This window comes from Astatotilapia calliptera, chromosome 5 (assembly GCF_900246225.1).
Source record: "Astatotilapia calliptera chromosome 5, fAstCal1.2, whole genome shotgun sequence".
NCBI classification, from domain to species: Eukaryota; Metazoa; Chordata; class Actinopteri; order Cichliformes; family Cichlidae; genus Astatotilapia; species Astatotilapia calliptera.
In genome coordinates this window covers 30,205,696-30,231,228 of record NC_039306.1, presented here as the reverse complement: position 1 = coordinate 30,231,228, position 25,533 = coordinate 30,205,696, and the positions used below count along the sequence as shown (strand labels likewise).

Below are 25,533 nucleotides of genomic sequence, written 5' to 3'. Positions count from 1 at the left end.
GATTTTTGGCCTCTGTTCTTCACAATGCTACTTTAGTTCATTCATTCATGCACACCTCTCTTTAGTCACCACCATAACATTACAATCCGAAGTCTGGACTCGAACACCTCGATGATTCTTTTCTTTTTCACACATTCTGTTGCAGATTTGCTGCATGAACCGGTTTGGGCCAAGCTTTAGCTCTCACACAGATGACCTCACATTTGACTCTACAATACTTTGGTCTACAGAGGAGTTTGTATTCACCTCAATGACTCCAAGGTGTCCACGTCCAGTGACTGTAAAACAAACCCAAATCAGAATCGGAATCAATTCACAAAACTTTATTTAGCCCACAATAGGCAAATCAATTCAACAGTCCAACATTAGAACAGTAAGCAGTGAATAAAAAATAAAAAAACAAATAATCACCCTTCCACCACTGTGCTTGACAGTTGGTATGATGTGTTTGTGCTGATATGCTGCGTTTGGTGTTTGTCAAACATGCTGCAATGCATCATGGCCACACATGTCCACTTTGTCTCATCTAAATCTAAATCTAAAGGACTTTGTTCCAGAAGTCTTGTGGTTTGTTCAGATACAACTTTGCAAACCCAAGCCACGCTGTCATGCTCTTTTTAGAGAGAGGAGCTTTTCTCTTGGCAACCCTTAAACAAGCCACACTCGGTCCTTCTTTTTCTAAATGTACTGACATGAACTTTAATATTTAACATGATAACTGAGGCCTGTAGCTTTCAACTTTACAATTGGGGTGAATTTGATGGGACATCCACTCCTGGGCTGATTGGCAGCTGTCTTAAATGCTTTTCGCTTGTAATGATCTTTCTGACTGTAGAATTATATTTATCTTATAATGATCTTATAACCCTTCCCAGACTGATGGACATCAACATCTTTCTTTCGCATTGGGGTAACAAACGCCTGAATGCGTGAGACCGGCATATTGCCAAAACTTTAGTTTTATTGAGGCGCTCACACTTGCTGATGATCAGTTAATAAAGTGCTTTTATTTAACAGCACCTGGCTGCTGTTTACCCTCTAAATTTCTATGGAAATAGTTAGGGTGTACTTAGTTTTTCACCAACTGCTTCTGCATTTTGGCTTAATTTTGTTAAATAAATAAAGACATGAGATAATATGTCATGTTTTATACTTAATCTGAGACTGGATTTATTTAATTTCAGGACCAGCTGAAGACCAGATTATTTTTATTATGTCCTGATATGTAAAATTGTAGAATCCAAAATGAGTGTACTTTGTTTTTTTTGATGACTGTATTACAATAAAAACATTTTGTTTCTTTGGTTTACTAACCAGCTAGTACGACAAAACTAGCTGGTTAATAGCTGGTTACTACAGTCTAACATATTGTCGGTTACCAGTTTATTTATTGGAAATAAATAAACTTAAGATAAAGCAGTTTTAAGGTTTGAATTTTACTGGTGGTATCTAACATGATGAAGTATGCTTTATTATTTGGATCCATTTGTGGAGGAAGAACATGTGCATCTGCAAAAGCTCTGCGCAGCACCAATCCAGAACTAATGCAGTACCAGCCCCTTAATCCACTGTCAGAAATAAGCACTTGAGCTCCCCTCTCATCAATGCCTCGCTCACCAAAAAGCACACTTTTCTTCTTCAGCGCCCAGCATCTGTGAGCCTGCACTTCTGTAGGTGTTCGTAATTTGAAGGTACTTTTTACTTACCTAACGCACTACGATGAAGAATATCTTGCTATCTCTGTCTTTCTTTTTCCTTTGGTTCACAAACCTAAAGCCCACAGTTGGGCCTTCTCACTTTTTCCATTCTGATTCAAATCCACTGAGGTAAAAAACACTGGTGTGATGAGACAGAAGTTTGTTTTTTTCCTTTTTTGTGCGCCTGCTATTAGCACCAGAACCAGTTTAAAGTAGGGGGTAAGTAGGGGGAGGTGAATCAAGAAGACATTGAGCTCGAGTCTTCAACGTCTGTGGAGTCATACTCATCAGCGGATTCAGTCAGGGCAGGATAGGGATGAGGCTGGTCAAGGTTGACGTAGGTGACATTCAGACTGATGTAGTGCTCTCCTTCCAGGCCAGACAGTATGGTGGAGACAGCTGACACCAGTGTAGCAAAGCTGGGCCTCAACTCTGGATCCGGGTCCCAGCACTGGAGCATAATGCTATACCTGGGGAAAAAATACAGGCACAATTAATATACTGTATAAGGAATTAGACATTTTCACGTAAAATTTACGAGGCCCTGAAATTTTACAGACTTACAGCAGACTCACACAGAAACACTGTGTATGTGTTAATAGCTGCAGCTGGTTAATCCTCTCCTGATGACAACATGGCATGTAGGAACGATTTTGATTGGCATGCGTGTCATACACTTGTTTTATTGAACCAGGGTTTACAGGGCCGTGAAGCACAACAATTTGAGAAGATGGCATATATTTGTATGCTGAGAGTTGGATAATGAGACAGATAGCTCTCCTGTGTCTGAACACTAAGCATATATCTGTACCCGGCAGCTCATTAGCACAAAGACTAGAGCGAGTGAAACAGCTTGCCAGGCTGTGTACAGCTGTAAGACAATCCAGCGCCTAGGAAGCTCACATAGGCAACCAGATGAGATCCCAGGAGGTTCATGGTTCAAGCTGGCAAAGAATATTTTGAAAATATTTAATTAATGACATGTAAATTTTGTTACATTTGGGTCAAGCCAGATTAGGTTTGTTTCACCATTCCCAGAATTTAGCTTCTTAAAGTGAATGGACCACCAAGAAAGTGATTATATAATTAAAAAGCATTGTTCCTCTGATTCGCTCTGATCTAGGTGGTCCAGGTCCCTTCCATGAGACCTCAGACCACGTTGAATGTGTTGCCAGGCCTCAGTGGACACGGGGCATGCATGGTTACTCTTTAGTTGTTGAGCAAGAGATCACCATCTAAGCAGTTTATCATTAAAAGGCAAAAGTACGGTCACACTAGAGTGTGTTGGGGGGGGGGGGGGTTGTCAGTTGTGTGTAAGTGTATCTGCGTGAGTGCGAAACACATAAACATTAACTCCAAGACAGTGTTGCATAACCATGTTAAAATACAAAGTAGTGGAGAATTTACAGGTATCACTCCACTCGAACATCTTGTCATTATTATCTGGACTTTGAGTCATGTTTTTTTTTTTTGTTCTCTTTTACCCTGCAGCTGTTAATTTGTACCAGAACTACTTAAGCATTGGTAGGATCCACATCAACACTTACACAGTGTATTTTTGCAATAACTTTTGGAGTGAATCAGAAATTTGGGGCCATAAAATGACTTCATTCTTACTACTTACAAAGGGTCAGGGCAGTACTGTGGCTGAGGAAGCCTCCTGCCCTTCAGTAAATAGTGCGTTATATCGTATGGGTCCACCTCTGGGTAGGGGCTGGCTCCTCTGGTCAGCATTTCCCACATCAGAACACCAAAGGACCACTGTATCCAAAGACACAAAAAATATACATCAAGTGTCAGCAAATGTGCATAAAACACTCAAATGCAACGTTTTAATGCAAACAGTGTAATGGAAATCAAATCAAATACATTTTAAATGCAACTTTACTGCAGTAAATCTTTATGTGCGTACCACGTCTGACTTGGAGGTAAATTTTTGTGTTTGCAGACTCTCGATGGCCATCCACTTGACAGGCAGTTTAGCCTTCCTGTGGTCCTGAACACTGTAATATTCCTTATCGAAAACATCTCTGGCCATGCCAAAGTCCGCCACCTTCACCGTGTACGACTCATCCAGCCTGAAGAAAGGAAAAGCCAACTGAAGGATTCTCTCGAAACCAAATGCTTTAAGTCTAACAGAGACACTGAAACATTTGCTAAATTCTCTGCATGTCTTGGAAACTCACATGCAGTTGCGTGCAGCGAGATCTCTGTGCACAAACTTCTTCTGGGCCAAATACTCCATCCCCTTGGCAACTTGCAGCCCAAAGCCAATCAGATCCTTTACAGTGGGGTTCTAAAGAAATCCATGAACACACAACAAGACACACCTCATTAAACAAAAGGAAATGATAGTTCATTAGGTATTTAACAGATAGTTCCTCATAAACGAGGTGATGAATTTCCAATATTTTAATATAGTTATCACACCCTCTTCTCGCAGCGTATGAAATGCCGCAAGTCCCCGTGTTTCATGTATGGCAGAACCACAAGAGGGAGCCCTTCCTGTGGCAGGAGGATGCCCAACAGAGAAAGCACGTTGCTGTGATGGAAGCCCTTCATTATGATGCCTTCCTTCAGAAACTGCTCCACCTCTTCCACATCTGTTATTCCTGATGACACACACATGTAAAAATTCTTTTCTGATGGCCTCTGAGAAGACAGTGGAATTACAGAGAGAACCTCTTCTGAAAGGTACTCATAGGACATCACAGATACTCTTAGCACTTTGTTCCACAGCAGAGACACTCGGGTTCTTTCGTAAAACATATAAATCAAACCTCAAGAAGCAGAAATTACTCAACTATTCAAAGACTTGACAGCACAGTGGATTTCTCTGTTGTTGGAGTCTGTGAAGTAGCCGTGATAGACGGTTCCAAAATGACCTGCAACAAAAATGAGACATAATTGGCTTCAAAATATTATATAATGCTTGGCTTCCATAGCAAGTTTTTTCACGTGCACAAGTCCTTACCTTTTCCGATAATCCGATGTTTCTGGACAACAAGCATCTCGGCAGGAATGAGAACATCTTTCACCTCTTCCAGCAGCTCTGGCCTAAAACTGGTGATAGGGATCTTTTCTGTAGGAAGGAGGGGAGTGAGGGTCGGATCTATGCGACCTCCAGCATAGGTCAGGCTGGGGAATGCTACCGGCCCCACCAAGGGGGTGGGAGGACTTAGCGATACTACTAGTAAAAGTTCACAGAGAAAGAAAAAGAGAGGCATGAAGTTATTAAGTTTATGAAGGTGTCTTTGTCAAAGGAAAATCAGCAATAATTAGAGTAAAGAATATTATATATGTGCTTAGATAGCCACCTCTTCTGTAGTCTCCAACAGGTGACATCTCCACATTATTTGTACCACAGCGGTTGGCGCTGTGGGTTAAACGTGACTCTACCATGGAGGCTGAAAAACATTTCACAATAGTGTTCAATCATCAACCCTAACAGTGGAACATTTACATCCTATACAAAACCTGAGATGTTCTACTTGAAAGACTTTAGTAATTCATCACACTGACACCCACTAGCAGTTGTATAAACATGACTCGTCAAGGTCCACACATGAAAGCGGCGCTAACCTTTCTTCTTCTTCCTTAAGTGTTTCATGACAACAAAGGCCAGCACCGCCCCGGCAACCAGAGCTGCCAGGATCCCCAAAACGATCCCCACCATGTAATGGTTGCTGACCCTCACCACTGTGCCAACGTTGTGAACCTGTCCGTTGATGGAGATCTAAGAAAATAAAGTCCATAAATCACAAGTTTAGTATTTCTGTAGATCTGGAGCAAACCATTCATTTATGTAAAAGTTTTTGCCTGTCATGGTCCTGGGCCATGTTGGCCCAGTGTTCTTAGTTTTCTTGTATGTTTGTATTTTGTTCCCTATTTAGGCCATGTTTCCTGAGTTGCCCTGTTGTGTTGTTCCCTAAGTGTTTTCCCTTCGTGGCTTTTACCCCCTGTGTGCCCCTCTGTGTATCTGTGAGCCCTCGTCTCTCCTTATGTTTTATTCCATGTTTCCCCTGCCCGTTATGTCTAAGTTCTCCCCGTGCTCTCTCTCTCCCCCCTGTGTGCCCTCTGTGTATTTATGAGCCCTCGTCTCCCTTTGTGGTTGTTCCATGTTTCCCCAGCCCGTTATGTCTGTGTTTTCCCCGTGCTCTCTCTCCTCCTGTCTGAACCTCTGTGTACTTCCTGTTTGACTCTGCCCGTCTCCCGTCAGTGTTATGTTCACCCCGCCCTGTCTCGTTATGGTTATCTGTGTCAGCTGTGTTCCCCGTGTGTTCCCACTTTCCTCGTTAACCCTCTGTGTATTTCTGTCTGCGTCTCCCTCTGTTCGGCGTCGCGTTCTCCCTCATTGTTGTGTGGATTCCCTGTGTCTCCCTACGAGTGTTAGTTTATTGATTCCCAGTTTAGTTGAGTTCTGTATTTCCTATGTTCTGCCTGTCAGCAATAAAGCTGCTTTTGAGTTCATCCCCGTGTTTGTGAATCTTGCGATTGGGTCCTCCTCCCGCCTGCCACACAGCCGATCCATGACATTGCCACATATGCTCGAACCAATGTTAGTTAGTAAAAATCTAATTTTGTATGAGCTCAGCTGTAAAAAAAAAAAAAAAAAAAAAAAAAAATTTATAATATTAATTTGTACATTAAATGTTGATTTTATGGTGGATGGCTCAACACTTTAAACAAACAGCATGCATCTCTAATAGATCCATAATTTTTCTATAGTATTCTGTTTATACATTAAAGAGTATCTGCATGCCTGGTGGACAGCAAGGAGGAGGACGCTACTTGGAGATATGGACGCTACTTTTATTTTTAAGAGTCAAAGTGCATCCAAGACAGAAACAGCTGCTGACACAAATACTGCTAACGCTACATCAGCTCAGTACAAGCATCTGCACTCACAGCATGCTAACACAAAGGTATCAAAGACCCCTAAGTGACATCAATATTGAGTGCACACAACCCAGCAGCCAAAGCCTTCTGCAGGTAACAGTAGCTGTGATGAGCATTCAGACATGTAGCATTGTAACTTCTCTTTTATACCTGCACGTGTTTCTGCAGGAGAATCACTCCGATGATCACTTTTAACTTGCCTTGCTTTGTGTAGTGGTCTTTGTTCATGCTTAAAAAAGAAAGCCATCGTGTATGTCGTCATTAAAGTACTGATTTGTGTCAGCGTGTGGAATGCAGCCGAAGGTTAACACTGTTAACCGGTATTTATGTGGCAATGCATTTTAGGTCATGTTACATGAAAGTAACGAGTAGTGTAAGAAATTACTTTCCACGGGGAGTAATTAAATCACGTACTGCATTAGTTTTAAGAAAAGAAGCGAGTAATGTGTGATGCATGAGTTTTTGTTTAGTATTGACCCCAACACTGTATATGACACATTAGTGCAAATTTAAAATGCTGACATTCCAATCCATTGCCTACTTACAGAAAGATAAGTAATATATTACAGTCAACATATTATTTTAATATTAAACTTAGGTTAAATGCTAATAAGCTAAAACTAGCTTATTTTGGACAGTCACTTAATATTTAGTAAGCTAAAAATAGGGTTAGCTTATTCTGAACTTGCAAATTTAGCATGTTCAGGGAATCATGAAATATCACAACTCATTATTCCATGTTGTTAATTTTTGTAATTTCTTTCATTTGAATGTCATAAAAAGCACAGAAACTGGTCTTTTATATAGATATGGGGTCAGAACCCATAGTTAGAATGCCGGAATCAGTATGGTGGAGATGGGATCTGTGTTCATATAAAAAATATTGAATTTATCCAACAGTTACTTGTCTATCCTATCTTGTAGGTACACGAGACAGGACAGACAACTTAGTGACGTACAGTAATGGTTACTAATCAGTGGCACAGACAGTAAAACCTAGGACCCCAAGTTCCATATTGAATCACGTTAATCAATTTATAACCATCTGACCGACCTTCACTGGTAGTCCCTCACTAGGAATGGTCATGTTTTTGGGGATCCTGCAGGTTATCTCATTATCCAGGACTTTAGCACCACAATCAACACCTGCCACCGTCATAATGATGGTCATGCAGGAGCTCACCAGGTTCAGCTTTTGGTGCTAAGAACAGGATCAAAACGTGTGATATTTAAAATTTCCAATATATTCCACACATTTGAATTGATTTAAGTAAGAATGAAGTAACACAACAGCTTACATGTAGTGACACTTCATCAAACCCAGGGTACAAATTTAGAACATGTCCTTCTGTTTCAAAAGGTATGGGCTCGCCGTAGGGGTGATAGGAGAACTCTTTGCTCCACAGGCTTGATGCTCCATCCATATCAAAAGATAGCGATCCTTCCACAGTTTCATCCCTGTGGAAAACAGGGGTCATGCATTCCATCCGTGTGGGTAAAGACTTGCCGAGGCACTCCTGAAACAAAACAGTGTAATAAAATTTTAATGCTTGTTCTATACAGTAAAATATAAGCACATCACCCAGAGAAGCAATAGAGAAACTCTATAATTTAATACACAGCTCAAAAAAATACTAAAAACATATCAGATCTCAAAGGGAGAAAAATCATGTTGGATATTTATAATGACATGGACTGGGTAATGTGTTAGGAATGAAAGGATGTCGCAGCATTTTGTGGGCATAAAAATTATCAGAGTTAAAATACAGAGAGTTGAATTCAAAGACACTCTGAAAAAATGATGCAGCAGAATAGTCCTTTTTGCAAAAGAAATGTCATTGCAGCAACTCAAAATGTTCCTCAGTTGTTTGCGTGGCCCCCACATGCTTTTACGCATGCCTGATAATGTTGTGGAATACTCCTCGGTATCCGGGGGGTATCTCTTTCCAGATCTAGATGAAGCCTGTACAGCCTGAAGTGCAACCTGGTGGCTCTGGATGGACTTGAAATATAATTTCCCGGAGGTGTCCTATTGGGTTTAAGTATGGGCGAGCATGGGGACCAGTTGGTGTCAGTTCCTTCATCCTTTGGAACTGCGTGACCTGGAAACCTTCACTGACTGACCGCTAAACCAGCCATGCTAAACTATGTTACAGGCAGGATTACTTTCTCCAGACCCTTTCATGTTGGTTACATGTTCTCATGTGCTCATGGTGCCGCAGTTCAGCAGTGAGCACAGAGCACACTGAGGATGTCGGGCCTCGTCAGTCTGTTTCTGAACACCAGTGTCCTGCTGGAGGTCATTTTGTAGTTTTGGCAGATCTCATCCTGTTCCTCCTTGCACAAAGGAGTAGACACTTGTCCTGCTGATTGGTTAAGGCCCTGTCCAAGTCTTCTGGAGAAACTGTCTGGGTCCTGGAATCTCCTCCATGCTCTTGAGACTATGGTAGGAAATACAGCAAATGTATGTGCCGTCCTGTAGGAGTTGGACTACCTGGGCAACCTCTGTAGGGTGCAGGGATCACCTCATTCTACTAGTAGTGACACTGAGCCTACCCAAATGGAAAACAAGTTAAAAAAAAAACAGTAAGAAAACATGAGAAGGGAAAAATATCAGTGGCCTCCAGCTGTAAAACCATTCCCGTTTTGAATGTTGCCTCATTGGTGCACCTGTTGTTAATTTTTTTGAGCACTGTATATTTACAATGATCGATGATGGAACTGTACCGTTGACACAGATTTCAGGTGGCTCTCATTGGGTTTAAAGCGGATGATTGTGCGGTAAACAGAATCCAGGTTCTCCCCTTCAATGACAATCTTTGAACCTCTGCAACAAAAAGACGTTTAAATTCCATTTTTTAATGAATCTGCCATCTCAGAAAAATGAATAATACACAAAAGTGAAGTGCAAATGCAAAATGGTCCAATCATGCCCTCAAAGTATGTACACACAGCAGCTGTTTTTGTGCTGAGGTTTCTGTGGCATTACCTGTCAAAGCTACAGTCAGGCCGGACGTCTGTTATCTTTGGGTTTTCCTTGTAGTAAAACACCTTTGTTGTGAGAACAGGAGACTTGTCAATGAACACACTCAGAGGAACATCTCTCACCTCTGAGATTTCTTTGGACAAACAAATGATGGAAGACACGTTGCCTTTAGGCGCTGTGACCCTGCAGAGAGACAAAGCTATGTGTGAGTGACACGTCACAACAGACAAACTGGAGCAAATCGAAAGGCTTCATGCTCTAAAATATATTTGTGTAATCATCAAGAACTGGAGCAAAAAATAGTTCACTTGTGAGTCTTTTAACACTTTTCCAAACCAAGACAACTTTACAAGCTCTAAGACAAACACTTGAGAAACCGAGTAAGTGATTGTGCTACAAAGCACGTAAGGTTTTGTATTTGTACCTTTTTATGTCGCAGGCCACATCGTTAAGAGTGACTCTCCTGGTCTTTCCAGCGTCCAAGTGAGGCCCACTCACTGTGATGAGTGTGCCCCCAACACGAGGGCCATAGTTGGGCTGGATTTCTGTGATGTTGGGAACCTGAAGAAGTCAGTTTATTTTGATTTTGTGGTAAAGCAAACCCTCTTCATAGACAAGGAAAAAAGAATTGCAAGATATTAACAAAGGTTACCACAAATGTGAATCCTGGCATTTCTGCCTTCCCTTCAATAGAGTAGCGTCCCTCCACTTTGCCCTCATGCACTTCCACTGTAATGTTGACTGGTTTGAACAGCTCAGTGGCCCCAGAGCGAATCTTACACACCAAGCTGAGTATCAGAAGAAAACACTTGCATTAGACATGTCCAACAAAACTACTAACAATTTAATTTCATGGTGAACTGTCTGACTACAACAGGAAACAAAATTACCTTCGGTGACTTATTTTTGCTGTTTGCAAAGACCGTTATAGAATAATGAGCAAGCATTAATATAAATAGGGCATATCACAGTGCAGCAAAGATATAAAAAAAAAAACTACTGATGGATTTGCTGATAATGGTTATAACACAAAAACCTTGTCCTTGGAACCAAAACAAGCCTTGCAAAGTTACTCACTACGTGTTGTTGCTTTTGGCTGGAATCACAGTGCAGGACGTCTGTCCCAGTCGGATCTGGTGGGTTCTGGAGGTGATAGCAGGCCTCAAAGGCGACTGGAACTCCCACCCAGTCAGCGTTAGCTCTGTTTGACCATCAGGGGGAGCAGTCCGTGGAAAGAACTGTGTTAATAAAAGACAATTATAGTTCACCATTGAAAATGAATGCTGTCATAAGTTGTAGATTTCAGATTCAGAGATTGTGGATTATTAGACTAAATCTCACTCCGGAGATCCCAGGTGGGCAGGACTCGTTTCTCCAGCGATTGTGGCACTCGCTCTCCCACGAGCACACTCCAGAGCACCAGCCACAGCCCATGAATTTTGGGGCAGTCAGGCACATGGCACAAGTCAGGAAGTGTTGACAGCCTGGTCCTCTTTGGGGCACCTGGATCATCTAAAACAGAATAATAACCGTTTTCATCTCACACACTTATTGCTAGGGGGGAAAAAACTCTCCATTTTATTTTTCATATAATGAAGCCTATAAGCAGCATAAGAAATGTTCTTTTCAAAACCAAGTATTGATTTCTCACATTAAATATGAAAAGTATTCTGCCTGACATGTTTGTCTGCATTATACCTTGTTTCTTGTATTTAAATACCTGAGTAGATCATCCCTTTCATAGTGTTAGGAGGACACATGTAAAAATCTTAAATGCAGGATTTAAACAAGATGTAAGTGATAATGTAAATGACATAGGTGTGCATAAAATAATGTTTAATCTTCAGTTTTTACACTGGCACTTTGGACACTGCTTGTTTCATAAAACTACTGTAGAATCATTTTATTTGCTCCTTAATAACTGATCCTGTTCATGGAGAGAGACGTGTAAGCTGATACTTGGTCTCATTCAGCAATAGTCTGTTTAAGAGGTCAGCTGGACAGCTCCTAGTGCTGAAACGAGTCTTATCTAGTGTCATCAAAATATTACAAACATGTTCAGAGGAGCGTCATTTTCTAAGGTCACGTGACCAGTTTGATTTAATGATTCGGTTTAAGGCTCTGACAGTCATTTCAAGTTCTTCAATTTTCTAATTACCCACTAATTGATTCTCATGGTCACAAGGGTAACACCATTTAAAAAGTGAAAGACATTCGCTGGCCCTAAGGCAAGAGAACACCCGGGCAGGTGCTCTAGATTGTCACAAAAAGACTGCTAAAATTACCCAGCTCTTTTGTAACTGTGATGTGACCAGATCTCCGTGTCTTTCAATAGTGAGAGCACGATTTACCCACAGAGTCTGCTAAGCTTGGACTGGTATAAGATTGGTATACTGTGCAAAGGGACTGCAGCTGTACCTTGTCTCCAACCACAAAGAGAAGATATTCTGAAGAATGCACAGCAGCAATGGAGGAGACCCTCTGGTTTTCTACCAAGGAGTAATTGGCAAAGATGACAGGGCTGGATCTTGTCAGCACAAGCTGCCAACACAAAATGAAGGGTTGATCATTAGTAGAGGAGCAAGTAAATAAAGACAAATGCTAAAGATGATAAATTATGCTATACCTGAAGCAGGCGTCCGGTCGAGGTACCAATGTGGGCCACGGTCTTGTTCTCTATAGTTGTGACGAGGAGAGATGTGAGCAGGACGTTTGTCATCTTCCTGTTGAACAGGTCCACTCTGTAGTAGGGCTTTGACACCATGGTAGGATGGTCTCTGCATGTGGCATTGTTCTCCATGCTCTAGTACAAAGGTCGTAGACAGCAGAGGGCACAGACAACAGGAAATGGTGAGAGAAAAAGCAGTTCAAGTGCAAGCTGCAGCGAGGCAGTATTGCACAATATGTGGCAACAGGGTATCAACAGGTTGTTTGTCCTTTATGCTGGAAAAAGAGAGTATGATCTTGTGCAGTGTTGTGCTGTCAATGTGTTTCAGGCTATAGACATAAAAAATTGTTTATACTGAGCATTAAAATGATCACTTATTCTTGATATATCATATTACGTTGTGTTCAGCAGCTGATCAGCAGTCATTTAGGTTTAACTGTAGAAGAAGTTTAGTAAGTATACCCTGAGGTGTCTGTGAAGGTTCTCAGTCATCCAGGTCATCGTAGTCAAAGGAGCTTGCAAAGAAAAGCGTCTGGACTTCTTTAAGTTACTTGAAGACGTTTCACCTCTCATCCGAGAAGCTTCTTCAGTTCTAAGGTCAAATGGTGGAGAGTCCCAGATATAAACCTAGTGGGAGTAACCCCCCACAGAGGGACAACAGGACCCCCTGATGATCCTCTAATCGCCTGAGCCAAGGTGTGAAACTGGGTGTGGGTCCCAATCAGCCAGAGTTTCGGGTGTGTTCATTGTGAAACCTGGCCCCACCTTATCAAGCGAATTCCTGAGATCAGATGGCCCAGGATGTGAGTGGGCGTTAAGGCGTCTGGGAAGAGATCTCAAAACTGGATTATAGATGGCAGAGAGTTGGTGTCGTAAACCCCCGCCTCTGTTCAAAGATGGTCGCTCACAGTGGACATAGATGGCTTCTTTCACTCCTCTTTCAAACCATCTGTCCTCTCTGTCCAAAATGTGAACATTGGCATCCTCGAAAGAGTGTCCTTTATCCTTAAGATGCAGATGGACTGCTGAGTCTTGTCCTGTGGAGGTGGCTCTTCTGTGTTGTGCCATGCGCTTGTGAAGTGGCTGTTTGGTCTCTCCAATGTAGAGGTCTGAGCATTCCTCGCTGCACTGTACAGCATACACCACATTGTTAAGTCTGTGTTTTGGCGTTTTGTCTTTCGGGTGAACCAGTTTTTGTCTGAGCGTGTTGCTGGGTCTGAAATGCACCGGGATGTCATGCTTGGAGAAAACTCTCCTGAGTTTTTCTGATACACCGGCTACATAGGGGATGACAATGTTGTTGCGTCTGTCTTTCTTATCCTCCATTCAGGAGGAGGAGTGTGTGTTTTTGGAAGCAAGGTGTGAAATTTCCTGCGTTGTCTTCTAGTTCACCAGGGAAGACACCAAGGACAACTGTTTGCCTTTCCTGGACTGCGCTGTGCACATTGAGGAGAACGGCAACCTCAACATCGAAGTTTACCGGAAGCCCACACACACGGACCAGTACCTCCTTTTTGACTCCCATCACCCTCTGGAACACAAACTTGGAGTAATTAGGACCCTACACCACCGGGCAGAACATGTTCCCTCTAAGCCTGAAGGAAAAAAGAAGGAACACACACATGTAAAGGAAGCACTCAAAACGTGCGGCTATCCTAAATGGGCGTTCTTAAAGTCAGCAAAGAGGCACAGAAAAGAAGACCAGACACCAGCGAGGGAGGATAAGAAGGACAGACGCAACAACATTGTCATCCCCTATGTAGCCGGTGTATCAGAAAAACTCAGGAGAGTTTTCTCCAAGCATGACATCCTGGTGCATTTCAGACCCAGCAACACGCTCAGACAAAAACTGATTCACCCGAAAGACAAAACGCCAAAACACAAACTTAACAATGTGGTGTATGCTGTACAGTGCAGCGAGGAATGCTCAGACCTCTACATTGGAGAGACCAAACAGCCACTTCACAAGCGCATGGCACAACACAGAAGAGCCACCTCCACAGGACAAGACTCAGCAGTCCACCTGCATCTTAAGGATAAAGGACACTCTTTCGAGGATGCCAAAGTTCACATTTTGGACAGAGAGGACAGACGGTTTGAAAGAGGAGTGAAAGAAGCCATCTATGTCCACTGTGAGCGACCATCTTTGAACAGAGGCGGGGGTTTACGACACCAACTCTCTGCCATCTATAATCCAGTTTTGAGATCCCTTCCCAGACGCCTTAACGCCCACTCACATCCTGGGCCATCTGACCTCAGGAATTCGCATGATAAGGTGGGGCCAGGTTTCACAATGAACACACCCGAAACTCTGGCTGATTGGGACCCACACCCAGTTTCACACCTTGGCTCAGGCGATTAGAGGATCATCAGGGGGTCCTTTTGTCCCTCTGTGGGGGGTTACTCCCACTAAGTTTATATCTGGGACTCTCCACCATTTGACCTTAGAACTGAAGAAGCTTCTCGGATGAGAGGTGAAACGTCTTCAAGAAGTCCAGACGCTTTTCTTTGCAAGCTCCTTTGACTACGATACCCTGAGGTATATTTTCTAACTCAAATTACTGTATTTGCAGGGATATGTTTAACTTAAAAGGCAGCATGAAACAAATCCATCTCTCTGTACAATTCCTTGATCTAAAAACACAAGTGCACACTGCAGTAATTGTATACCCTTAATATCTGCACATCCTCTATAGAGAAATAACAAAGTCAGTATGATAAGAGGGGTACTTTAACTTGTTCGTTACTGTTCTTACTGTCTTGGGGCAACTTTGACCACATAACGTCCTCTGGGATTAATAAAGTATTTCAATTCTGATTCTTTATGACAACTGAGCAGAGTCTGAGAATGTCTGATCTAATGTATGCTGTGTGATGAAAGTTGGTCCTTGAGAATAAACTATTAAGGGGGGCTTGCATTTGGACAAATCTGTTAAAGTCACTGTTTAATGGGAAATGTAATCAAATCTACACCATCAATCACATATAAAGGTTTTTTGATGTAAACAAGAACACAGCCATTATAGTATGTTAAGGAAGATTTATTAGCTGTCCGACCGCATGGGAGCATTGTTTGTTTTACATGCCTTGAGCAGTTCCATATTATTAGATTGTAATATTTGATCTCTGGAAAATGTACAGTTGTGGTTCGACAGACTGAGCTGCTTTCTTGTGAGATAAGTTGAGCTCGTCACCGGGGTGACAAAGAGAAACAAAGTATCTGGCACACCAGAAGCCCGAGGTGAATCGGTTGTGATAATATGATTATTTAATAATCTAAAGGCCTTTGATAGATGTTTATGCCTTGCATTACTGACAGGAGGATTGCCCTGGAGCTGTAGATACAGAGCAGGGAGCATCACTGTTTGATTTAAGGGAGTATTCTACCAAGGAACAAGAAGCACTATGAGAACACAAACCTCCACCAAGGCAGCTCACTAAGCAGCATTTACTTGTAATGGAATAGTATTGTCTTTCGTGAATATTCATTTTGTTTTCTTTGTTCTATATACTTTAAAAAGTTTTTTTTTTTGTATTTTTTTATTTAACATTTATTTAACCAGGAAGATCGAATTGAGATTAAAAACCTCTTTTTCAAGGGAGACCTGGCCAAGTTTGTAGTGCAGTAAAAACAAGTGCAAAGTTGGTCCTGTTAAAACCCATTTTAATATACTTGACTTAATTTTAATGACACTTTTTGGGTGTAGAGCACATGTGGCATGCATTTTGTTTTTAGTAAAATTTATTTTTGTCATGGTCTCTGTGTCTTTGTTGAGTTACTCTCGTCAGTACAGCCCCAATAAACCCTGTTTCTCGTGTGACTACAGGGATTATGCTAACCGCAGTTCTCTTGTGCTTAGGTTCTCGGACTTGTCCGTACCCCCGATCTGTTTCCCTGGTGGTGTGGCGTAGAATGGAGTAAGAGTGAGTGTGTAGAAAACAAATACGAGAGGAGCGAGTGAGCAGAGTGTGCTGGATTCAGAAGAGTGCCGAAGACGAACTGGGAAGGAGCGAATGAGCGGAGCGTGTTTTGAACTTTCTCCCCATTTCCCCCTGGACCGCTGCATATCCCTGCCCTGTACACTGTCTATACTTTCACGTGGTGTTTCGTAAATACATTTACGATTGCTATTCTAGCTGGTCTGCGCCTGAGTCCAGTTTCGCCTGTGTTACAATTTTAATGTTTTGCAATAAATATCAAGTGAAAAACATGTTTTGATCATAAGTGTTTTCAAAAGAAAAAATGCCAATTCTGGAATATTATGACCTGTTATTATAATTTACATAACATTCATAATAAAATAATGTGATATTTAGAATCCCTATACATCACTGCCTATATGTCGTCAATACAAACAATGTCAGTAAGAATGTCAGTAAGTCATTGAGTTGACCTTGAAGAGCTTAGTGAATGTAGGGAAATTTTTATGGATTGTTAACATGAGCCCACTCTGCACCCCTGCAAAGCTTTAATGGAATTTATTTAAAACCTTCCAAGCTGTCGTGTTTACAGACAGGCTTGAATTTGCCATATTTTTCTAGTCAATGTCCAATCGTAGTGTGAAGTCTCCTCCAGTTAACTGAAGCCTGACATTAGTGGCCTAGTGCCACTGGAGGCCATATATGTCTTTGTGTCACATTTCCTCTGTTTTTTTCCCCTCATCACTGATATACGTTGATCCAAGTTTCATCTGTCCAAAACCTGCTTTTCCAGGAGATACGTGCTGTTTTAGGTATGTGTTAATGTCTGATCTGGCCACTCTGAGACAGATCACTGGTTTAAACCCTGTGGTGAACCTCTGATAATGATATGCTTACCTCCTGGAGTTGTCCTAACTTGAATATTGTGAACAGGTTTTTCTTTACCTTGGAAAGGATTCTGCAGCGATCCACCTCTAATGTCTTCGGTAAACCTTCTGTCTTCGGTAAGGTCCTTTTTATGTGTCATTTTTTTCACCAAATGTGCCACAGTTTCCTTTCCTGCTATCTCTCTGACAGATTTGGTTTGTTTTTGAATCCTAAAAATGACTTGTTTCAGTTGATGAAACAAGTGAAATGTCTTTACCTTGAAGATTAAATTTGTTCACATTCAAATCCCACCCTTAAGTGAACCCATCCAGTTACATTTGAGACCATGCTAATAAGTACCAGTGCAAAGAATGGCAGTAATTTCTATGTGGTTAATCCAATATACTTGTTCAGCTGCTTAGATCAGACCATAATAATCATATAACTATATCTCAATTATGTTGTGATATACAGATAAACTAAAATTGAGTCAGTGTCTAAAAATATATGGACTGTATGTAACCTTAGAGCTTAAGAAAAAAACAAAAACAGCACTGCTATTGCCTGAAGTCATCCACCTCCTAATCCCAGAGGAGTATAAAACAGTGGGTATGAATTGCTTTCCTAAAGCCTAACTCTCCGTTACAGCTACTCTAAATACAAATCATAAATACAAATATAAAACTAATTAAACTGAAAAGCTGTAAAAATAAAAACTGTAAGCCAGAATATTATCAAACATTTTAAGTCTAAAACAATAGTGCATTTGTCATCACAGAAATAGCTTAATAATTCAGTGACATAGTAACAAGCCAAATGAATGAATCATGAATCAATGTTATTGGAATTCCACGTGAAAGACCAATTCAAAGTGGTGTACACGTGAGAAGTGGAACGAAAATCATACATGATTCCAAACATTTTCTACAAATAAATAACTGCAAAGTGGGGTGTGCGTAATTATTCAGCCCCCTTTGGTCTGACTGCAGTCAGTTGCCCATAGACATTGCCTGATGAGTGCTAATGACTAGATAGAGTGCACCTGTGTGTAATCTAATGTCAGTACAAATACAGCTGCTCTGTGACGGCCTCAGAGGTTGTCTAAGCGAATATTGGGAGCAACAACACCATGAAGTCCAAAGAACACACCAGACAGGTCAGGGATAAAGTTATTGAGAAATTTAAAGCAGGCTTAGACTACAAAAAGATTTCCCAAGCCTTGAACATCCCACGGAGCACTGTTCAAATGATTATTCAGAAATGGAAGGAATATGGCACAACTGTAAACCTACCAAGACAAGGCCGTCCATCTAAACTCACAGGCCGAACAAGGAGAGCGCTGATCAGAAATGCAGCCAAGAGGCCCATGGTGACTCTGGACAAGCTGCAGAGATCTACAGCTCAGGTGGGGGAATCTGTCCATAGGACAACTATTAGTCGTGCACTGCACAAAGTTGGTCTTTATAGAAGAATGGCAAGAAGAAAGCCATTGTTAACAGAAAACCATAAGAAGTCCCATTTGCAGTTTGCCACAAGCCATGTGGGGGACACAGCAAACATGTGGAAGAAGGTGCTCTGGTCAGATGAGACCAAAATGGAACTTTTTGGACAAAATGCAAAACGCTATGTGTGGCGGAAAACTAACACTGCACATCACTCTGAACACACCATCCCCACTGTCAGATATGGTGGTGGCAGCAGCATGCTCTGGTCAGAGTTGATGGGAAGATGGATGGAGCCAAATACAGGGCAATCTTTGAAGAAAACCTCTTGGAGTCTGCAAAAGACTTGAGACTGGGGCGGAGGTTCACCTTCCAGCAGGACAACGACCCTAAACATAAAGCCAGGGCAGCAATGGAATGGTTTAAAACAAAACATATCCATGTGTTAGAATGGCCCAGTCAAAGTCCAGATCTAAATCCAATCGAGAATCTGTGGCAAGATCTAAAAACTGCTGTTCACAAACGCTGTCCATCTAATCTGACTGAGCTGGAGCTGTTTTGCAAAGAAGAATGGGCAAGGATTTATGTCTCTAGATGTGCAAAGCTGGTAGAGACAAACCCTAAAAGACTGGCAGCTGTAATTGCAGCAAAAGGTGGTTCTACAAAGTATTGACTCAGGGGGCTGAATAATTACGCACACCCCACTTTGCAGTTATTTATTTGTAAAAAATGTCTGGAATCGTGTATGATTTTCGTTCCACTTCTCACGTGTACACCACTTTGTGTTGGTCTTTCACGTGGAATTCCAATAACATTGATTCATGTTTGTGGCTGTAATGTGACAAAATGTGGAAAAGGTCACGGGGGCAGAATACTTTTGCAAGCCACTGTATTAAACACAGATGATGTTTTGGCAGCAGTTTTGGCATATATTGGTCTGCTGTGAAGTGGAAGAACCAAGGTTTCAGTCTATTGGACAGTCCCGCTGTCACGTTACTCAATATTCAGACCAGCAGCCAAAAGCAACAACAGAAGATCCATTACAGGAACACTTCATTAGTCCAACCAAAAAGTGTTCCTCCAAAGGCAGAGGAAGGGGCAACATAACTCGAGTTCTGCCAAACTTTATGAAATCACTTTCTCCTGAAGTGCCATCATCTGGGATAACCAGCAGCTGAAATCATACTAATTATACAGCTTTACAATATCACAGCAACATTACAGTAATAGCAACCAGTCCTTGTGGGAATACTCATAGTTTCTCAAACTGGAATTTACTTAAAGTAACTGTGGTATCAGATGTCTTACCACAGCTCCCACTACCCAAAACCTACCCCAAAAGACAAAACTGAATAATTTAACACAAAAAAATATGAGAAATATGCATGGGATCTGGGAATAAACAGGCGTTTTCCCACGAGAAACCAGCAGCAACATATTCTAAGACCTTTAAAATCAGACATCCTAACGCACACGCATCACCTGAAAAGGCCACTGACTAAAGTCACACAAAAAGGGAACGGGGCAAACCTTTCCAGTCCCTTCTTGAGAGCATTCAGCCTATAGAAAAAAAAACTGACCCTCACTCCCACTTGGCTGCCATCCAGGTCCTTCTGGATAATGATGAGTGTAGTAAGACTTTTTCCATATTTATTAGCGATCCAAAAAGCTTTCTGCATCCCTGTTTTCTCTGACTTAACAGTGGCTGCCAACTGACTGCCGATGCAAAAGCTTCTCACATTCCTAATATGACTAAAATGGAAACCTTAATATTGCTTCACAGAAACCACAAAATTTTCCTTTTCATTGGTGTCTCATCTAGAGGAGGTGATACATGATGAATACAGGATCATTTCTGGCTAAAGAGGAAAATAGATTCAACTGAATGACCATAAAAATTCATACAAAAAGGGTGAATACAATAGACTGTATATAAAAGATGGTCATACCACCCAGACCTCTCCCATTGGTTTTGTACTGTGTGTAATGAAGCCAGAAGTAGCCAGACGTAGGAAAAGCTGGCCAAATATGCCGAGAATCCCAGCTGTGCACAAAACAGCCAAGCAATGATGCATTCAAGAACAACCAGATGCTCTGAAATTTCCAGTGTTTGTTTTCCTAGCTGCACTGTCTCTAAATATCTCTCAAAACCATCTCAAAAAATGTGCTCCATTGACGAGTGTCTGATGTAAAAGCTGCAAATAAACCCCAAATCTTCATCCAGCAAACCTCTCGCCTTTGAGTGGAAAATCCCTGCTCCATATAAGATGCGTGTGACCTAGCCAGAAACCCAGGGAGATTTGCCTCGTCAGTGACGCTTTGGTGACAACACTGTGTGGTTGTGTCTGATCAACATTTTCTTGTAAACCTAGTGAAGGTTTTGTCAGAAATCTCATTGTTTACAGATGTGGTATAAGTGTGTATTTATCTAAGTTTTATTTGTCACTAAACCACAATGATTCAAAGACATCTTCATGACATCTTCAAGTTAAATATTCATAGAAAAGATGGAAGGAGGAACTATCAGTTCTGGCCAAAACCATTTTTGGTACCAGGCTGTAAAGGGGCTTTTTAATTTAGGGTTTAACATGGGAGTCTTTTAGGGATTGATTCACTTTTGGAGCCTGCCACTACAGGACAAACAGTTTTTGGCTTCCTGTGATGGATTCATTTTCAGCACCAAGGCTTGATGAAGATGAGAGACATATTGTGCAAGAGTTTTATCGAGCCACCTTTGTTAGTCCATAAATTATCCAAGTTCAGATAATTTTCTGCTCATCTTATCGCGACATACTTTCCTTTTTGCCAGCTCAGACCAAGCAACTGTAGCATTTAGAAGAAGAAGTAGCATTTTCATAGTTGTGTATTTGCAGACTGATGCGCTCACCTCATGTGGACAGCTCTCACAGGGTTGGAAATGGCAGAGCCCTCTAGAGAGCTGCTCAGGTCCAGACTCACAGCAGTCATCCACCCCATCAGCAATTGCCTTGTTCACATTGTCCATGGGGAAGGCGCACAGGGCAGAGTCATGCTCTGTGACTCCGTTGTCGTCGGTGACAGCAAAAACACCATACAGGATGTCATCCTCCTCCTCCGCTCCTAACTCCTCTGCCAGCTCCCTGCCTGCTTTGCCAAAATGGGCTGCTTGGACCACGTTGTACACAATATCCTTATAAGGTTCACTGGCTACGTTCCTCCTCCTGCGCTTTGGTTCAAAGCGACACTCCAAGATCAACTCGCGATACCGCTTCATTTCCCATTCGTTCCTCGGGAGACGTCCCAGACGAGTCTGAAAAGGCGACGATTCCTGATCCGGGCTCTCTCTCTGGACTGAAAGGAAGTACACAAACTCCTGAGTGAAGAAGCTGTAGACATATTCAATATGGTATGTCTTTCGCAGGCTGGGAAGGACAGTCAGACCACGCACATCACTGAAGAAACCATCTTCTGTGGCCAGTGGTCGACGAACTGATAAAGACTTCCTGCCGTAACGCTGAGTGACACTGTCATTAACACTGGCCGCGACAAAAAAATAGACAGTCTGACCCTCCTCCACCATTGTGACTTTCGTACCAAGAGGGCTAGCCACACAGTCAGGACAGTTAGCAGCAGAGTTTGAGCCCTTTCTGAACAAACACTTTGAAAGAGAGGGTGGCTCTCCATTTGGGTTCAGCTGGTGGAAATAGCATACGCCGTACTGAGAACTTCCACAAGAATATAAATACATAAAGAGTGTATCCAACAGCAACACCTGATTGTCTGTGTCCTCTGGAAAGTTGTGATTCTTGTCAATCTCACACAAATTGCATATGTGACACTCTGAGCCCCCCACTGGCCCAGTGCGGAGCTCCCACACCTTCTCCAGGCTTCTGTTGACAGCTTCGATCACATTCTTAGAGGCCACGTACACTTCTTGGTAAAATGAGTTGTTGACTATGTTTTGGATGGGACCCCCAGCTTGGAAGAAAGGCATTGTGTACACAACAGAGAAGTTGACAGGGCTGGGGGCCAATGACGCACAGTTGGCCAGGGCAAAGGCCAGCACAGTCTGGAACCAGACGCATGCCCACCACTGTCCGGCCCAGTGGACCATCTCCAGTCCGGGTTCCAGGGGCCCAAAGGCACAGGCGATGTGTCGCTACCTCCAGGTCTGCTGCTGAGTCAAAACCATCCTTAAACCACCCAGTGACACCTGATCAAACAAAAAGAGTAAAATAACTCATTAAACTGATAAGAAATCATGAGCTGCAACTCAAGAATGACTAAAGCTTTGATATTTCCTTGCTTGAGAGTTAAATAACAAAGATGATCCAGGAAAGCTTTGCATAAAGATGTGAAAGTGAAAAGGGGATCTTGGCTGACTTGACTGCTTTCTCCTGCTTTAAGCTAAATGTCCTCTAGGACCAACATTATACTGAACGGACATGTATAAGTATTAGACAGATCTTCTCATCTAGCTCAGGCCAAGAAATCAAGTGAGCATATAACTAGCAGTACTTACATTACCTTCATTCAAGGCTTTTAAATGCATATCGCCTATTTCTTATCTAAGGTTCCTTTGGCAGGAATGGATTTTGTTTAAAGAACCACCTTTTGAACAAACAAAGAGCCACAATCCCGTTTGTATGAAGAGGTAAAAGCTGACAGAAGTGAGATGTGTCTGAAAGCTGTTTACTAAAACTGCTGTAAGACCATAAAATGATAAGCAGTAGCCTGTTGTTTCATGTTGTCATGATAAATTATGCCTCCTATGGGATTTGCTACTAATGAAAGTGAAAATCAATATAACAGTATTTTATTATGTTTTGCGTGGAACCCTAAAAGACCCGAGGTAACAATCATGATCACCATCTTGTCTGGTCCTGATAATAAAAGCACATGTGGTCATAAAAATAAAAGCTTTCTCTGACTCACCACAGACACTGACAGGAAATGTTTAGATCATCAGACACAGAGTTGTGGTGGTAGAAGATGTGGATGTAACTATTTTTACTGGGGCTTTGTACATAAGCCATTCATATCTGTCTGGTCATGTTTACTCTGGTTAATCACAGGCAGAGTTTTTCAAATGAATCATCTTCTTTTATGCAAGGGAGTTGGTGGTAACAAGCCAAGATAATGACTTTTGCTCAACATGAACCAACCAAATTTAGCAAATCTACATTTTTCCATTGCTCATCCAGCCCAAGCTCTACGTAGCGTCCGAGCCCTGTCTTCATCGTGAACATACATAAGTGGGTGGATCATTAACTGGACATACGCCATGACTGTTTTCTGGCCTGGCCTCTCAATTATTCATTCCTGTTACAACCACTACGTGCCTTTCAGGGGGAAAAGATGGCCACGGACTGATGGTCGTCAGACGTTGTGTAGCCTTTAAAACTACCAGGTGAGGGCAAAACTGCTCTTCGGCTCGTGTCAGAGAATTTAATCCATTTTGAACATTATATTTAACAGCGTCAGAAACGGCAGTGTGAGCCAACTGATTTTAAGCACAAAGCACTTGTTTTTGCTAAAAGCAGTCGTATGGAAAAGTTCAGAGTCTCAGGTCTTTGCATCAATAATTCATTGAACCCCGCTGATGCTGTTGTTACATTTTAACATTTGCAGCTCCTTGTAAAGCTGAGGTTAAGGTCTGGGGACATGAGTACACATAGTAATGGCACTGATTGACTTTCTCCGGGTTCATGGTTAATAAAGCAAACGGCTGAAACAGAGTTTCCATTCACTTTGCTATTTTCAGGCCAATCAAGGCTTCATCAGTGAACCGGCATGAGTTGCCAGTAAAGCACCTTGCTCACTGGCACTTCGGCGTCCTAATCAAGAGTAGAAGATCGAAGACCTCTCTTAGAATAATCAATGCACAGATATCCAGGGGGATTTGCAGAGTTGAGCTGCTGTTCGAACAATCAATAGTGAACACATATTGAACCTGAAGGACTCATTGACTGAGAAGAAGGAAATAAATTCCAAGGCAATACAGACTCACTAGAAATATCCAGTTTAAGGAGAAACTGCGTCTGCATTTCTTTGTTTTGAAAATATCTTTATTTCTACTGTGTGATTTTATACAAAACAAGTGAGATTAGAAATCAGTCCAATTATGAGTATCTTAACACAGAACAGCATAATTTCTTTTCGCCCTGTGCTCATCTGCCCTCTTCAGTTGATCGCTTGTATTTATGGGTTTGTTGTTGTTGTTGGGTTGGTGAAGTTTCTCCTTTTACTTTGTCTCCATATTCGGTTACAATCTGCGTTTACTTCTTTGAATCACTCCAGTGTAACAGAGTGCACACTGGCTCCAGTCCACAGGTTAAAGATGTTATTTTCATTCCAAAACCCGAGTTTAGATAACGCAACACTGAGTTTATATTTCACAACCCCCACAATAAATATTAATCGCAAATAGCTTGCTTTTTATAAACAATTATAAATGGATGACACCGGAAACCCTTCCTTGCATTATAAGTGCTGTGAGAGATAATATAAAGAATGCCGGTGCTGTAAGTCAAACTTTGGATCATAAACACAAGCTATTCTTTTTAAAGTCCTCTTCTAGCATTGCCTGTGCTCTGAAGGCTAGTTGGTTTCTGTTTTGTATCTAAACATCAGAGCAGACGCTGCTGAAGGAAAGAAGGAAAGATGAAAAGCTTACCTGTGCAGGTCAGTCACAGTCTTGAGGGAAGCAGCCACTGCCAGCTCTGCGCCTACTGTAAAACAGCGCGCGGGGGAAGGCGGGTTTTTCCTCAGGTAGAGTTAATATCACACGATTAGCTTAACACACAAACATATATATATATATATATATATATATATTTTAAATATAAGCCCTTCTGTATTCGTTAGCGCCCGCTTCGTATTTAACTTTAACTCCCGGTTTGAATCGGTCCTCTGTACCTCAGCTGTGTCCTCGCTCCTCCCCTCACAGCTCCACACTGACACACACCAGCAGCACGAACAGAAGCCAATTAGCCCAGCGTCTATAGGTGGCCTCAGTCACTTTTTAATGCCATAAACGTTTCCTCCTTATCCCCCCCACCACTGCCCTGCCTG

At 41.9% G+C, this 25,533-nt stretch overlaps 1 protein-coding gene across 2 annotated transcripts; it reads right to left on the bottom strand.

The window, feature by feature from the left end:
- Positions 1 to 414: 414 nt before the first annotated feature.
- mst1rb (macrophage stimulating 1 receptor b) lies at positions 415 to 25,495 on the bottom strand. 2 transcript variants are annotated; one of them, XM_026168843.1, is made up of 21 exons: positions 25,136 to 25,495; positions 21,368 to 22,672; positions 12,209 to 12,385; positions 12,001 to 12,123; positions 10,924 to 11,094; positions 10,660 to 10,820; positions 10,235 to 10,370; positions 10,007 to 10,143; positions 9,586 to 9,765; positions 9,324 to 9,423; positions 7,895 to 8,113; positions 7,651 to 7,797; positions 5,280 to 5,433; positions 5,015 to 5,104; positions 4,672 to 4,887; positions 4,502 to 4,582; positions 4,128 to 4,309; positions 3,884 to 3,993; positions 3,610 to 3,775; positions 3,322 to 3,458; positions 415 to 2,167 (listed from the first exon to the last, which is right to left on the bottom strand). In XM_026168843.1, the coding sequence occupies exons 2-21, from the start codon at positions 22,571 to 22,573 to the stop codon at positions 1,936 to 1,938; spliced, it is 4,125 nt and encodes a 1,374-aa protein (XP_026024628.1). In that variant the 5' UTR covers positions 22,574 to 22,672; positions 25,136 to 25,495; the 3' UTR covers positions 415 to 1,935. The 2 variants fall into 2 exon arrangements, with proteins under 2 accessions (XP_026024628.1, XP_026024629.1); XM_026168844.1 differs by having other exon boundaries at positions 4,672 to 4,884.
- Between the last annotated feature and the right edge of the window lie 38 nt (positions 25,496 to 25,533).